This window comes from Sorex araneus, chromosome 1 (assembly GCF_027595985.1).
Source record: "Sorex araneus isolate mSorAra2 chromosome 1, mSorAra2.pri, whole genome shotgun sequence".
NCBI classification, from domain to species: Eukaryota; Metazoa; Chordata; class Mammalia; order Eulipotyphla; family Soricidae; genus Sorex; species Sorex araneus.
The window spans coordinates 332,980,775-332,997,786 of NC_073302.1; the positions used below are offsets into that span (position 1 = coordinate 332,980,775).

Below are 17,012 nucleotides of genomic sequence, written 5' to 3' on the forward strand. Positions count from 1 at the left end.
TGTGAAGAGATATGGAGTCGCGCGGCCGCTATTGCTCACTTCTGACTCTGACTCTTACTTTTGACTCTGACCCTTATTTCTGACCCTGACTCTGACTCTGATTCTCAATCTGATTCTCCCTCTTACTTCTGACTCTGACTTATTTCTGACTCTGTCTCTCTCGCTCTTACAGTCTTAGTTTATATAGCAATCACATAGGGTGGTGATACAAAGGTGGGCTGAATATTTACAAGTCAACAAAGAGGGGTAAGACCACTCCTCCAGAAGATTAACTCAAGGTCAAAATCTCATCTAAAGATATTACTCTGGGATTACTAGGAGATCTGCTTCAGGGTGGGATCCTATCCAGGGTGTGTCACTTTCTTCTTTCCTCAGCTAGTAATCCACTTAATTAGTTGTAGTAAATCTACTTCTAGTATTTCTAGCAATGTCATTCTGTATGAGCACAGTAAGAGATACACCAGACTTAAAGTTTGGTTCTTCCTGACGACATCTCACTATATATTCCAGACCACAGTCCTCAGGTTAGGTTAGTCTTCCTAACCTCAGCAGGGTCCTAGTCTCATCATTACTTTTGGATTATGACAGAATTTGTCTATGACCATGCTCTCAACTCATAGTTGAGTATTGTGGCTCTTTGGCCTGGGCAATTTTGATGCCAGGGCAGCTCATAGCTTGCCCTGGGTCCATTCTGTCCCATGTCAGGACCCTGCTTTTGGAGTGCTAGGAACTAAGGGCAACTGAGTCGAGAAAGCAGATGCACAGGAGTAAATACTATTGAAGTCAATCAACTCCCAAGTTACAAAGCATAATATTTTTTCTCCCCCCCTTTTTTTAATTAAATCATGTGAGAACAGTTACAAAGCTTTCAGGATTAAGTCTCAGTTATACAATGATCAAACACCTAGCCCTTCATCAGTGCACATGTTCAACCACCAAGAACCCCAGCACACCCCTCCTCCCACCCCCCGCCCTGCCTGTGTGGCAGATGATTTTCACTTTGCTCTCTCTTTACTTTGATTACATTCAATTTTCAACAGAAAACCCACTATTATTATTATTCAAATTTTCCCCCAACAATCAGACCTGCCGTAAAGGTATCATTAGGTCATTTGTTTTCTATTTCTGCTGCTGAAGAGCATATGATATCACACGATTGCAAAAGCAGATGAGCTATTTTGTAATTCTGGTATTTTAGTGATCAAATCCAGAGGTATTTCTGCCAGCAGCCGCTGCGTTCCAAGATTGGTTTGTGTGCCTCTGGAATCATGGCTGTTAGGAATGGAGGAGCTGTTCGTGGGCAGCCGCTCAGGATCTTGTTTGGGCGGGGAGCAGGACCGGTTCTGCCCGCCCCCCCATCGCGAAATTTCCCTCGTGTCCCATCACTGCAAGCTCCTACCTCTCTGTCCAATTGGCTCTGAAAGGTGGCAGTCACCATGCTGCCACAAAGGGGAAAAGGATGAGAGACAAAAACCCTTCCCCTCCAGGTGCTGCATGGGGCCATAGCTTAGTTCATAGTCCAGGAGTATATCTGCCAGCAGCTGCTGTGTTCCAAGATTGGTTTGTGTGCCTCTGAGATCTTGGACATTCAGGGGCAGAGGAGCCATTCCTGAGTGGTTTTTTGTATATCAGGAAAGGTTTTGGAGAAATAGTACTAGTCCCCACATACTGGAGCCATGTTAGTAGAAGCTCAGTGTCACCAGGATTTTATTTGGAGAAGGCGGGTAGACTGCACCTTCTCCGTCTGGGACACTCCAGTGTTATCAGTTCAGTTTGGGGTCCAGAGCATTCTCCAGTGTGTGGTGCCTGCTGGCCAGGATTCTTCACTGCTGAGTGCAGCAAGTTGGTGCTGGAGGCCACAAAGCATAATATTAACTGTTTTCCTGTGTACTTACAGAAAGGACATTGCTTTAAGGTAAACTAAGTTCCCTGTGGCAGGGCTAAAAGGACAAACCCAATGTTATCCTACAATTTAGGATTCTTATTTTCTAAATATAGTATCAAGTCATCTGAAAATAGTAATAGTTTGATTTCTTTTCCTATCTGTATCTCATTAATATCTCTTACATGTGTAATTACTGTGACAAGGTATTCCAATTCTGTCTTGAGTAATAATGGTGATAATGGACAAGATTGTTTTATGTCTAATCTTAAAGGGAAGGCTTTTAACTTTTCATGCTTGGGGGTAATATCAGCTGTGAGTTTGTAGTATATCACTAACTAAATTGATGGAAGTTCATGCTATTCTAATTTTGTTGAATGTTTTTAAAATGAATGAGTGTGAGATATTGTTAAATACTTTTTATACATATATTGACATGATTTTTACCTTTAATTGTATTGATATGGAATATTACATTGAGTGACATATATATTAAATCATTCATGCATACTTGGGATAAATCTTACTTGGTCATTTCTACATTTTTTTCTTTTGCTGTATTTGGTTTGCGAATATTTTGTTGAGAACCTTTTCATAAATGTCCATCCAGGATATCAGGCTTTAGTTTTCCTTTATAGTGATGTCTCTGTCTGATTTTGGTACAGGGTAATATCTATCTCATGAAAACTGAATTCTTCATTCTTTGACTTTTTTGGGGATATGTTGAGAAGCATTTTTTTTTTGCTTTTTTGGGTCATACCTGGCGATGCTCAGGGGTTACTCCTGGCTCTGCACTCAGGAATTACTCCTGGCAGTGCTCAGGGGACCATATGGGATGCTGGGAATTGAACCCGGGTCAGCCGCATGCGAGGCAAATGCCCTACCCGCTGTGCTATTTCTCCAGCGCCAGAAGTTGAGAAGCATTTTAAAGCAGGCTTTAAAGTATTTAAAACTTGGTAGTAAACCCATCTGGGCTTTTATTTAGGGGGATACTTTTTAAAACTTTATTAAAGCACCATGATTTTTAAAAAGCCACTCATAGTTGAGCTTTAGATATACAATGTTCCAGCACCAATCCCTGCATCAGGGCTTCCCTCCAACAGTTCTCAGGTCTCCTTCAATCTTCCCCCACTCAACCGCCTTCTTGACAGGAAGGAACCTTTCAAAGTTCAGTTGTTAAAGTTGGGTCTCATGATTTCCATGTTGTACACTCTGTGATTTGGATATTTAGCTCTATCATTCCTTGATACCACCAATGTACCTGAATCCCCTTGACCACTGCCCCCACTGCTTCCCATAGGTCTCTTTTCCCCTCCTTTCCACTCTATTTCTTTCCTTCTCCTCCCTATACTCTGGGGTTAAGGGTGATCTGGGCATCCCAGGGGAGACTTTTGATTGCCATTTAAATTTCCTTGCTGGTAATTAGTTGGTTTATTCAGGTGTTTTGTTTCCTCTTGATTCAGCCTTCAAAGGTTATCAGTCAAAAAATTATTCATTCTTGTATATTCTCCAATTCTGAAACAAATATTTTTCATTGTTGTTTATCTTTGTGACTTCTTTATATATCTCAGATTCTAAGCATTTATCTGTTGTGTTGAATGGGAATATTTTCTCCCAATCAGTTGGGTGTCTTTTAGTTTTAGCCAGCATTTCTTTTGCTATGCAGAAACTATTATTTGATGTAGTCCCATTTGTTTATTTTTTTCAAATTTCCTTTGCAAGTGTCATTGTAAACACCTTAGAAGTCCAAGTCTTAGATTACTTTGCTGATAATTTCCTTAGTGTTCTTTATGTATCCTGGTTTGATAACAGGTCTTTGATCACTTTACAAAATTGACTTATGTGTAAAGTGTGAGATATTGCTTGAGCTTAATTTTTTTAGACAGGGTTTTCTAGTTTTCCTAACACCACTTGTTTAAGAGGCTGTCTTTACTCCACTTCATATACCCAGATCCTTTGTCAAAAATCAATTGACCATAGATCGGGGTATTTGTCTTTGGATAGTTTATTCTATAAATGATGATGAACTCTCATTATCATTTATTATAAGGGAAATCCAAATCAAGACAACAATAAAATATTATCTCACACCAGTAAGAATGGTACATATAGAGACCTTCCCTGCCAACACCCCCCCCCCCCGACACACACACACCCCTGGCCCCGGACTGCAGCCCCAGCTGGCAGCACGCTGATCCCTAGCACTGCAGCTGTTTTCTCTTCAGGCACAGGTGTGTGAGATCCCCCGATCCACCCTTCCCAAGTCCCATCCTGCATCTCGTCCCAGGCCTAATCCTGAACAGACATGGCCTCGGCGAAAGTGGGCATGGCCTCTTTTAGCTGGCGACAGCTCTTGCGGCCGCAGATATTCTCTTGAAACCCAGCAATCTGTTGTTTTATCTCAGCCTTCATTGCCTATGTCATGTCCAAGAGTAACATCCTAGCTATCCAAAAAACAGTAGGACAATAAACCACAAGGCTTCACATAAGAATTAGAGGAACATCTGAGAGGAAAGGACATGTTTTAGAAGAGGAAAATAAAAAGGCAACTACCATTGACCGAGCCTATCCCCAATCCTTTTTCACAACAAGAGGAACCAGGGATATTGATCTTGAAGGTCCCTCTTCCATACCACCACAACAACATGAAGAAACAGCACAAATCCCTACCACAAGGAAAGGACAATGAAAGGAGTCCAGAAACTTCAATAGGTGTTTTCTGTAAACTTGAGCACTTCCATAAATAATTCAGAGTTGAATTGCTGAAGACATTCAATAAACTCAATGTAAAGTTTGAAAAGGTATCCATTAAATTAAAGAAGGACCTGACAGAAACAATAGAACACACAGCCGAGAAAATACAGGAAGAAATGAGAGCAGAAATAAAAAAAAAAACTACAAAAAGCAATGAGGGACTCAGTAGATGAAATAAAAAAAGACTCTGTGGTCACCCTCAACAATAGAATGACTACAGCCAAAAACAGAATCAGTGAGCTTGAAGATGAGCTGCAAGAAGCCTACAGGCAACAACAAACAATGGGAAGAGACCTCAAAATAGCTGTAGGGCAACTCAGAGTCCTAGGGGATGATTTCAAGAGGAACAACATTAGAATCATTGGAGTACCAGAAGGACAGGGAAGCAACCCCAATGAAAAAGCCACAGTCAAGAAATCATTGCTGAAAAGTTCTCAGAGCTGGAGAATGCAGGCATCCAGGTTCAAGGCGCCAGCTAAAAGAGACCTTAACAGGAAAACTCCAAGACATATCATTGTTAGAATGATGGACGTCATAGATAGAGACACTATACTGCAAGCAACAAGGTCGAAGAAGGAAATAACATTCAAAGGAGTACCCCTTAGATTCACAGCAGACCTATCAGAGGAAACCCTCCAAGCTTGAAGGCAGTGGTGGGATATAGTGAAAAAGCTCAATGAAATGAACGCTTCACCAAGAATACTTTATCAGGCTAAACTTTCATTCAAACTCAAAGGAACAATACACTATTTTGTGGATAAACAACAGCAAAGGAACTTCATAGACTCAAAGCCAAAACTAAAAGGAGGATTAAAGGGGCTATTTTGAGACAAGAAGAACTCCTACAAGCACAACAAACTCTTACAGAAAGATGGCACAAAATCCCATAACAATAATCTCTCTCAATGTCAATGATCTAAATTCACAAATTAAGATACACAGAGTGGCAAAATGGATTCAGAGACTGAACCCAACATTTTGCTGCCTACAAGAAACGCATCTGAATAACCAGAACAAACACAGACTCAAATTCAAAGGATGGAAAACAATCCTGCAAGCAAACAACTCCCTCAAAAAAGCTGGGCTGGCCTTCCTAGTATCGGACAACATAGATTTCAGGTTGAAAAATATTAGAAAGGATGGGAGACCATTTTTTATTAATCAAGGGATATGTACAGCAGGAAGAAATCACACTCCTAAACGTGTACACACCCAATGATGGACCAACTAAATACCTACAAAAACTGCTAACAGACCTTGCAAGCAACACAATAGTAGTTACAGACTATAACACCGTACTATCACCTCTGGATAGATCAAGAAGATTAAAACCCACCAAGGAAATACTGGCTTTGAAGGAAGAAATAGAAGAGAGAGGGCTAATAGATCTATATAGGATTTTATATCCCCCAAAAAGGGCGTACACATTCTTTTCCAGTGCACACGGAACATCTTCCAGAATAGACCATGTGCTGGGCCACACAACATACCTCAACAGAATCAGGAAGATAGACATTGTATCAACTATCTTTTCAGACCACGATGCACTGAAGATAGAAATTAATCATGTACAGACACAGAAAACAAGCTAAAAACAAGCTCTTGGCTTCAATGGTCCTTTAGATTGCCTTTTGGGTGTCCATGTTGTTGATTTCTGCTCTAAGTTTTATTATCTCTTTACTTCTTCCTATTTTGGGCTCCTTTTGTTGGTCCTTTTCTAAACTCTTGAGCTGTTAAGTCAAGTTATTTATGTGGATGACCCACAGTTTAAAAACCTAAGATCTATGGCACTCTGACTTTTAATTACTTTGACCTTATCAAATAAATGTGCACATACATATATACATGTATATATAGAATGATACAGACAACATACATCATGAAATTCAAGTTTAGTGAAATAATATTTATCCTTACTATTTGTGATATACTCTAATATCTTCTATTATATCCTATTTAATTTTTGAACACTGAACACAGTTCACTAAATCAATTTTATAATTCTAATAAATCACAAACTGACAAGTATGATCTTTAGCAATCAACTGAAATTTCAGTGTGTTCGGTTGCATAAACAGCAATCTAAATTGAAGAAACACTGGAAACTAAGGCAGAGCAGATATGTGAGTGGGTTCAATTCCCATGCCACATGGGTGCCATAAATCACAGCTTTAACACACTGATTTTCTAGCACCAAGTTTTCCCTCATGGGCAAATTAATCTCTAGAAATTTTCCGAAGTTGTAGATGAATCACCCTTGCCATTTTGCCTTTACTTGTTCAGATTCTATTTAGTTTATGCTCACCTAGCACCTTTCTGATGGAGCAAGTTATGTGACTCATCATGTGAATTGACATGAAGAAGAATGCCTTAATAGGAGACCTACACTTTCTATTCACTAGAAAGGTTGTTTGCCATGTCTACAGTAGTCTTCCATTTATTCATCAGGCTAGGGTAAACCTAGTTATCAGGAAATTCATGGCAAACCCTTTATGTGCTTGAAAGCTCCAACAGGATTGCGTGGAGGGAAGGTTCTCAATCCTGGAAGAAAGTGAGACACCTAAACAAGTGAGCCTTCAACAACAGGGATTGGGGCTCTGACCACTACAGTCAAAAATCTTCATATAACTTTGTTACCCCAAAAACTTCAAATAACCTGCTGCTAATAGGAAAGAAGCATTATGAACTAGTGGTCTTCAGCCACCAACCCGCAAGTGTAGAATGGCTGAAAACCAAACAGGAGTCACAGCCAACCTGGGTTTGATCCTCAGCACCACATATGGTTCCTTAAGTCCTGCCAAAAGTTATCCCTGAGTGAGACACCTCCTCCCACCAAAAACAGAAAGGTTGAAAACCATTGGTTTACCACCATCTTGGAATTATTGTTGGTTCATGGACCAGTATGCTGGACTGGTGCCAGCTCACGTGTATAAAGAACACCATTAAAGACAACAAAGTAATATATATTTTGTATATGTATTATACACTGTAGTCTTACAACATAGTAAGCTAGAAAAATGCTATTAAGAAAACATAAGGAGAAAAAATACATTCACATCATCTTCGGACTGAAGCACAGCGATAGCACAGCAGGTAGGGCGTTTGCCTTGCATGAGGCCCACCCGGATTCAATTCCTCCGTCCCTCTCAGAGAGCCCAGCAACCTACAAAGAGTATCCCGCCTGCACAGAAGAGCCTGGCAAGCTACCCATCGCGTATCCTATATGCCAAAATCAGTAACAACAAGTCTCACAATGGAGACGTTACTGTGCCCGCTCGAGCAAATCAATGAACAAGAGGACGGCAGTGCTACAGTGCTATATCATATTTAATTGCATGAAAAAGGCTCAAGGGTCAATTATATATTTATTGAAAACAATCTGCATGTAAGTGAACCCATAAAGTTCAAACCTATGTTTTTCATGGTCATCTATACTTCAGAATGGTGCACTGACTTCCATTACGACTTTCACAAATTGCAGACAGGATATAGCTCAAAGTGTATTTGCTTTTCTATGTCCAATTCAACTCGTGACACCAAATGCATGGTCTCTCAGCACAGGGAAAAGGCTTTCACAGGTAGCTCTGGTGTGCTTTATCACTTTCTTGGAGAATAGTTGTCAATACTGTATCTCCTAGGATGCTTTAAAATATCCAAGCCCAGGGTAGACACTTCCAGAGATGTTAAGACTTACCCACAAGATGTGTAAATTAATTCAATAATTCACACTCCTAAAGAGAGATGAAAAGCATATTGCAATACACTGAGATCAAGGGGTTTCTATTTCATTTATTTTAAGGATATTTGATATTTTATTTCTTTGATCTCTCTTCAGAAGAAACATTAGCATTACATTGTTGCAAGTTTTAAATTTGAACACTTTATTGCTTGGAATAGGGTTAAAACTTTTTCTCTTAAGGACTAAACAGTAAGTGGTTTAGTTTTGTTGAGTCACTGAATCTCTTTCACATCTAAACTCTGCAGTACAAAAGCAGCCATAAATAATATGCATACAGAGGCTGGAGAGATAATACCATGGGACAGGTGCTTGCCTTGCATGCTGCCAACCCGAGTTTGATCCCCAGCACTCCACATGGTCTTATTAGCCAGGAATGAGCCCTGAACACAAAGCCAGGAGTAGGCTCTGAGCATCACCAGGTGACCCAAAAACAAATAAATAAATATTACGTATACAAAAATATACCTGCATTCCAATAGAACTTCATAACAAAAATGACTGGTGTAAAACAATTGTTTACTGATTAATTTCAGCTTCAAAATGTTTGAATAATGGTGATTAGCATTCTGATTATGTAAACATTAATACAAATTAGCAACTAATCATGAAAATAAATTCACGTGTGCTCAGTTTCAGAACTTATCCTTTTTCTACCATCCTATCATCATTTACCAGAAACATGAAATGACCACCCTGTTTCCATTTAAACTATATGGTACAGAGCATCATTTGCAGGGAAACTACTCACCTGTTTTCTCTTGTGAAATTCTTATACCTCCATAGCATAATATGGAAGTACCATTCTGCCTTCCTAGTAAGTAGAAAATACCATACTTATTTGTTAAATGCTTTTGGGAGGTAGGAAATAGGAGGTAGCAACACTTCTGTTGCTTTTGAATGTGTTTATTCCTTTGTGCACATGATCAGTGAGGTAAAAAAATATAACCCTAAATCTAAAATTAAATAACTTCCATTCAACTGAGAAGCTTTCATCAAGGATCTTGCCCCAGTTACCATTTCTTGTTCTTACAGATCTCTCAAAATGCGTAATCAATAGAAGCCAGAAGAGTGAGACTAGTGTCAAGTGGATGAAATCCTGCACAGTTGACATTCAGTCTTCAAAGTCATGGTGCAGATGGCAACCCCTGCCAGCTCTGTCCCCTCGGTGCCCATTGTGCATTGTAAAGTCCCTGAATTTGTGGTGCCCAGAGTGATGGCATCTAGATACATGAGAGCCTGGAGCTGCCTGTCCTCCCCACCCCTGCTGCTCAGGGGAAGTTCCTCACTGTAAAGATCAACTTGCTACATATGAGGATCAGTACCAGACAGAACAGTCTCCTAAGGAAGGGGCGCACTGAACCCCCCACCCCAGGTGAGTATCCGTTTATCTTTCAGTTTGCCATAGTATTGAGGAAAATAATGCAAAAGCAGAGGTTTCAGCCTTGGATGCTACTTCTGCTACTTAATTACCATGATTTCTTATTGCAGGATAACATTGTACTTACTTGGAAGTGTTTTCAAGTATTCCTTTGACCTCATTCATTTCTTCTTTCCCAAAGTAAACAACTGTGAGGTGGATTCTCCCATCTTGCTGTATGCATATTTCCCTAGAAACAAAACACAGAGGAGCCTGATCCAATTTCACAGAAACAGGGAAGAGGCAAACAAAAAGCAGAGAAGGTCTTGATATTAATTCATGACTCAAGAACCAAAGGGAACCAAGACATTTCCACCTGGTTTTGGAAATGTCTTTGGTTTTTAAATATTTCCAGGCACCTGGCTCCTTAGACTCCAAGGGACTAGCAACCCTCACAAAGCTAGTTTCTAGCTCTTGTCTGGTGTAGAACTGCTTCCCCACAGCAACATAGTTAATCTCATAGTATCCTCCTTGGAAAGTTTACTCATATACATGTACATCATCGATAAACATATAATTGATATATATGTAGATATATGTACACATATGAATGACTAATCATGTGCACATGTAAATGCAGGCACATGTGTACGTATATAAAACAATTTTGTGTATATATAGGTATTGTATGATGTGCCATGCTCAGGCCACTCTCCACATATTTGGACAAGCCTCATGCATGGGGGAGCCGGCAGAGGAACCGAGGTGTGCAGGACCCAGGGGTGAGATTTCCAAGGCTGCTCAAATCGGGACTGGGCCTCTACCACACAGATCCCCCATTTTCCAGTAGTGAGGCAGTCACACCCAGAGACTGCCCCAGCGCCATGTAATCCCATCAATGGCCAACATCCAGAGACTATAAAACAAAGCTCCCAGAAGCTTTGGTCTAATAGTCTAGTTCTCCCTCTTAGAGAACCTGACAAGCTACTGAGAGTCTATTGCCCACTTGGGAGAGCCTGGCAAGCTGCCTGTAGTGTATTCATATCTAAAATACAGTAACAGATAAATACATACCTCTCAGAGAGCCCAGTAAGCTACTGAGAGTATCCCGCCCGCACGGCGGAGCCTGGCAAGCTACCAGTGGCGTATTCGATATGCCAAAAACAGTAACAATAGGTCTCATTGCCCTGACCCTGTAAGAGCGTCCAATCGTTAGGAAAGACGAGTAAGGAGAGGCTGCTAAAATCTCAGGGCTGAGTGTAATAGAGACATTACTGGTGCCTGCTTGAGTAAATTGACGAACAACGGATGACAGTGATACAGTGATGATATATATATATATATATACACATGTATATATATATATACACACACACAGGTGTAGTGTATAATTTTAATAGTTGTTTTGGGGAATTCATGTTTAAATGGAAAGAATTTACTATAGTGGATTGTGGTAGATAGTAGTTTGTGATATTTTACACTTTACATATCCTACATTTTTTATTTTGTCAGTATATTGGCTAAATTTTCCTTAATACCAAACAATCTATTTCATAGTAGAAAAAATTCAAAAGAAAAGAAATATCAGGATCTGAGTTGACGATGGGCTCCAGACACCTGGGCTCACCCTGGTTCTAGGGTCAAAACTGTTTCATTTCTCTAAGCAAAACTGTTTCATTCTCTAAGCACTTTTTAGGAAGTCAAGCTGATCACATAGTTCTGAACTACAGAAAAGATACACAGAAGCAAGGCCTGGGCCTGAGAGCTACCTCCAAGTCAACCAGTTCCCTTATAGCCTTGTCCCTCTAGTCAATTTTCACCTATCAAAAAAAAAATTTCTCAGTCCATAAAAGAGTTCTTAACACACTTGACAGAAACACTTCAATTAATTTCCTTTGCTAGGATAAAATAGAAGGACACACACTGAACCAAGAGCCCCCAAACTGGACGTTAACACTGTCTTTGCAGTTGAAAAGAATTCATTCCTAAACCAGGAGAGGGTCATACTGAGCGTGAATCCATTAAAAGCTTGTCCTATTCTCAAGGAACGAGAGAGAGAGAGAGAGAGAGAGAGAGAGAGAGAGAGAGAGAGAGAGAGAGAGAGAGAGAGAGATACTGGGCCTTTACTCATGCATTAGCTGAGGCTTCTAAGAGAGCTCAACACAGTTGATTCCGAGTCCACCTCCAGGATTCCACTCAAAAGCTTCCTTTATGCAACAAACAGCATCTCATGAGCCACATATTCTACTAAGGAGTCTCTTTAAAAAAATAAATCAGGCATTCCCTGCTTTGGGAAGTTCTCCACCCACCATGCATGACTCCATGTCCATCTTGGAAAGTTCCCCATCTACCAGACTCTTGGTACTTGATGTAAATACTTAAATATTTAAAGCTGTAAATATTGAAATTCTTGGTTGGACTCCCAGCACCACAGTACCAGGACAAAATGTAACTACTTGTAAATGTATTCCAAATAAAAACTTCTTTGGGAAATTTTTATTCCATTCTTATAGATCATGTTACAGATCATTTTATAGATCATTATCTATAGCCATTCTTGAGCCTAGTACTACCATGACCTGTCTGAAGAAAATTGTAATTTTTTGCTTTTTTTCCCCATATGATCAATTCTGGACTCAAACTTCTGCAAAGATGTTTGTAAGAAGGTGTGTAAGTGGGAAACCTGGAGAAGACAATTGTATGAATATTTGTAGTATCTTAACTCTTGAGCTAACTTAGGAGTCCCTAAGAGCACATGTCTCTAATAGTCCAGATTTCTTTATTCATTTTTTATTGAATGAGATACAGTTACAGAGCTTTCATGATCAGTCACATAATGTTTCAACACCCATCCCTTCACCAGTGTGCATTTCCCACCACCAATATCCACTAAATCCCTCCTGCCACAACCACCACCCTCACCACCACCCATCATACCCCAGCCTGCTTATGTGGAAGCACTTTTGCTACTTTGTCCCTCTCTCTTCTTTTGGGCATTTGGTCTGCAATATGGATACTGAGAGGCCATCATGTTTGGTCCTTTACCCACTTTCAGCACACATCTCCCATCCAGAGCAATTTCTTCCAGCTATCATTGTCATAATGGGCCCTTCTCTATCCTAGGTGCCCTCTCCCCCAGGCCTTGAGGCAGGCTTCCAACCATGGACCAATCCTCCAGGTCCTTGTTTCTACTGTTCTTGGGTGTTAGTCTCATATTATGTTTTTTTTTTAAATATCCTACAAATGAGTGCAGTAATTCTATGTCTGTCCCTCTTCATCTGACTCATTTTACGCAGCATGATATTCTACATGCCCATCATTTATAAGTGAATTTAATGATTTCATTTTTTCTAACATCTGTGTAATATCTACCATAGTTTCTATAACCAGTTGTCTGTTCTCAGGCACTCAAATTGTTTTCAGATTCTGGCTATTGTGAGCAGTGCTGCAATGAACATATAAGTGCAGATATCATTTCTACTGCTTGGGTTTTTTTTCCACCACAAAACTGGTATTTCTGGGTCATATGAAAGTTCAATTTCTAGTTTTTTGAATACTGCCCATACTCTTTTCCAAAAAAGGCTGGACCAGTCAGAATTCCCACCATCAATGAGAGTCTCTTTCTCCCCATATCCGCACCAGAATTAGTTGTTCTTACTCTTTTTGAAGTGTGCCAGTCTTCTGTGGTATAAGGTGATATTCAATGTTGTATTGATTTGCATCTCATTGATGGTTAGTGATGTAGAGCATTTTCTCATATGCCTTTTGGCCACTTGTTTTTCTTCTTTGAAGAAGTTTCTATTCATTCCTTCTCCCCATTTTTTGATGGGATTGGGGGATTTTTTCTTATAAATTTCTACCAGTGCAGTTTCATCTATAAAAATGCCTTTAGCTTTAATGTCATGGAGGGTTCAGCCTACATTTTCCCCCACATAACTTATGGACTCAGGTTTGTTATTGAGGTCTTTAATCCTTTTAATCTGACTTGTGTGCTTGGTGTTGGATAGAGATCTGATGTTTGTTTCTTTTGTTTTTTTTTGCATGTAGTTGTCCAGTTTTGAAAGAGGCTTTCTTTGATTCACTTCACATTTCTTTCTCTTTTGCCAAAGATTAAGTGATCAGGTATTTGAGGATCTGTATCAGGATATTCAATTCTGTTCCATTGGTCTGCAGGTCTGTCTCTATTCCAATACCATGGTGTTTTAATTACTACTGCTTTGCAGTACAGTTAAGGTCGGGAAGGTGATGCCACCCATCATCTTTTCCCCAGGATTGCTTTATTTTTTTCCCTTTGAATGAACCACTGTGAGATCCAATTACAGACTTACAAACTTTCGTGATTACATTTCAGTCATACAATGATCGAGCACCCATCCCTCCACCAGTGCACATTCTCCATCACCAGTGTTCCTAGTATCACTCCCATCACCCCCATCTCTTCTCACACCCTACATTGTGGCAGGCACATTCACTCTTACTATCTCTCCTTTGAGCTGTTATGGTTTTCAATACAGGTACAAAGGTGATGCCCCGATCTTTTTTCCTCCAAGAATTGCTTTAGCTACTCGTGAGGGCTTGTTGTTCCATATGAATTTCATGAGTGTTTGATCAATTTTTTTGAAGAATGTCATGAAGGATATTCATGACAGAACATTCATTCAGAACTTCCAGTACTATATTGAATAGAAGTGGCGAGAGTGGGCATCCTTGTCTTGTACCTAATCTAAAAGGGAAGACTTTTAGTTTTTCCACATTAAGAATAATGCTTGCTGTGGGCTTGTAGTAGATGGGTTTGACTATACTGAAGAAAGTTCCTTCAAGTCCAATTTTGCTGAATTTTCATCATAAATGGGTGCTGCCTCTTGTCAAATGCTTTCTCTGCATCTATCTATATGATAATGTGGATTTTATCTTTTTTTAATTGATATGATGGATTATATTTATTTACTTGCAAATGTTAAACCATCTTTGCATACCCAGGATGAATCCCACTTGGTTGTGGTATATGGTCTTTTTGATGAGTCACTGGATTCTATTTGCTAATATTTTTGTTGAGGATCTTCTTATTCATGTTCATCAGGGATATCAGCCTGTCACTGTCACTGTCACCCCGTTGCTCATCAATTTGTTTGAGTGGGCACCAGTAACATCTCTCATTGTGAAACTTATTCGTTACTGTTTTTTGGCATATCCAATACACCACGGGTAGCTTGCCAGTAATTTTCTTTTTTTGTTGTGTCTCTGTTTGTTTTTGGCATCAATCAGGGTTATAGATGCCTCATTGAAACTATTAGGGAGTGCTTTTGTTTCTTCAATTTCCTGGAAGAGCTTAAAAAGGACTGGCAATAGATCCTCTTTAAATGTTTGGAAGATTTTTGCTAGTGAATCCATATGGACCTGGGATTTTGTTTTTAGGAAGATTTTGATTAGTGTTTCAATTTCCTTGATTGTGATAAGTCTATTCAGGTATTTCAGATCTACTTGGCTTAGCTTTGGGAGGTTATAAGAATCCAGGAATTTTCTTATTTCTTGTAGGTTCTCTTGCTTCATGGCATACAGGCTTTCAAAGTAATGATCTTTTGAATTTCTTTGGTTTTGTGTTGTGATGTCCTCCTTTTCATTTCTGATTCAGCTTATTAGGGTTCTCTTTCTTTCTTTGTGAGTCTTGCTAGTGGTTTATTAATCTTGTTTATTTTCTCAAAGAACCAACTCTTTGTTTCATTGATCTTTTGGATTGTTTTTGAGTTTTCATGTCATTAATTTCTGCTCTAAGTTTTATTATTTCTTTCCTCCTGCATGGTTTGGGCTCTTTTTGTTGATTATTTTCTAAAATCTTGAGCATTGATGTTAAGTTATTATGTAGGCCCTTTCTTCCTTCCTGAGAAATGCTTGCAAAGCTATAAATTTTCCCCATATGCTGTTTTAGCTGTGTCCCACAAGTTCAAGTAGTTTGTCTCTTCATTCTCATTTGTTTCCAGGAATCGTTTGATTTTGTTCTTGATTTCCTCTGTCCCACTCATTGTTCAACACTGAGTTGTTTAATTTCCAGGTGTTTGATTTGATTCTTCATGTCTGTGTGTGATTAACTTCTATCTTCAGTGCATCGTGGTCCGAAAAGATAACTGATACAATTTCTATCTTCCTGATTCTGCTGAGGTATGTTTTGTGGCCCAGCACGTGATCTATCTTGGAAAATGTTCCATATGCACTGGAAAAGAATGTGTATTTGATTTGGGGGGTATGAAAAACCCTGTATACATCTATTAGCTCTTGTTTCCATTTTTTCGTTTTTTCTTTCAAAGCCAGTACTTCCTTGGTGAGTTTTAGTCTTGCTGATCTATCAAGAGGTGATAGGGCAGTGTTGAAGTCTCCAATTATTATTGTGTTGTTGCCAGTGTTCTGTGAAGTCTATTAGCAGTTGTTTTAAGTATTTTTCTGGCCGCTCATTGGATGCGTATATCTTTAGGAGTGTGATTTCTTTCTGATGTACATATCCCTTGATTATTAAAAAATGGTCTTTGCTGTCCCTTCTAATCTTTTTCAGCCTGAAATCTATGTTGTCATACTAGTATGGACACCCCAGCTTTTTTGAGGGAGTTTTTTGCTTGAAAGATTGTTTTCCATCCTTTCATTTGAATCTGTGTTTGCTCTGACTGTTCAGACGTATTTCTTGTAGGCAGCAGAATGTTGGGTTCAGTTTTTAAATCCATTTTGCCACTCTGTGTCTCTTGATGGGTGCATTTAGACCATTGACATTGAGAGAGACTATTGTCATGGGGTTTTGTGCCATCTTTCTCTAGAGGTTTATTGTGTTTGTAGGGATTTGTCTTGTCATACAGTAACCCCTTTAGTCCTTCTTTTAAGGTTGATTTTGAGTCTATAAAGTTCCTGAACTGTTGTTTACCCATGTATTGTTCCTTCAAGCTTTTGTGAGACTTTAGGAAGATAAAGTATTCTTAATTAAGTGTTCATTTCATTGAATTTTTTCTTATATCACTACATAGTTCACTATATCCCTCCCATTGTCTTTGGGCTTGGAGATTTTCCTCTGATAAGTCTGCTGTAATTCTAAAGGATGCTCCTATATATTTGATTTCCTTCTTTTACCTTGTAGCTTACAGAATTGTGACTCTATCTGTGGGATCTGTCATTCTGATTATGATATGTCTTGGAGTCTTTTTTTAGGGTCTCTTTTAACTGGCAACCTTCGGGCTCCTTGGATCTGGAAGCCTGCATTCTCCAGCTCTGGGAACTTCTCAGCAATGATATCTTTAACTGTT

General features: G+C 39.4%; 1 protein-coding gene across 7 annotated transcripts in view; it reads right to left on the reverse strand.

The window, feature by feature from the left end:
* Positions 1-17,012, reverse strand: part of CSGALNACT1 (chondroitin sulfate N-acetylgalactosaminyltransferase 1) — a 415,840-nt gene that overhangs the window by 29,643 nt on the left and 369,185 nt on the right. For all 7 annotated transcript variants that reach the window (XM_055120424.1, XM_055120430.1, XM_055120445.1 and 4 more), the window contains one exon: positions 9,881-9,982. In XM_055120424.1, coding sequence (XP_054976399.1) covers positions 9,881-9,982 — 102 coding nt within the window. The remainder of the gene's footprint in view (positions 1-9,880; positions 9,983-17,012) is intronic.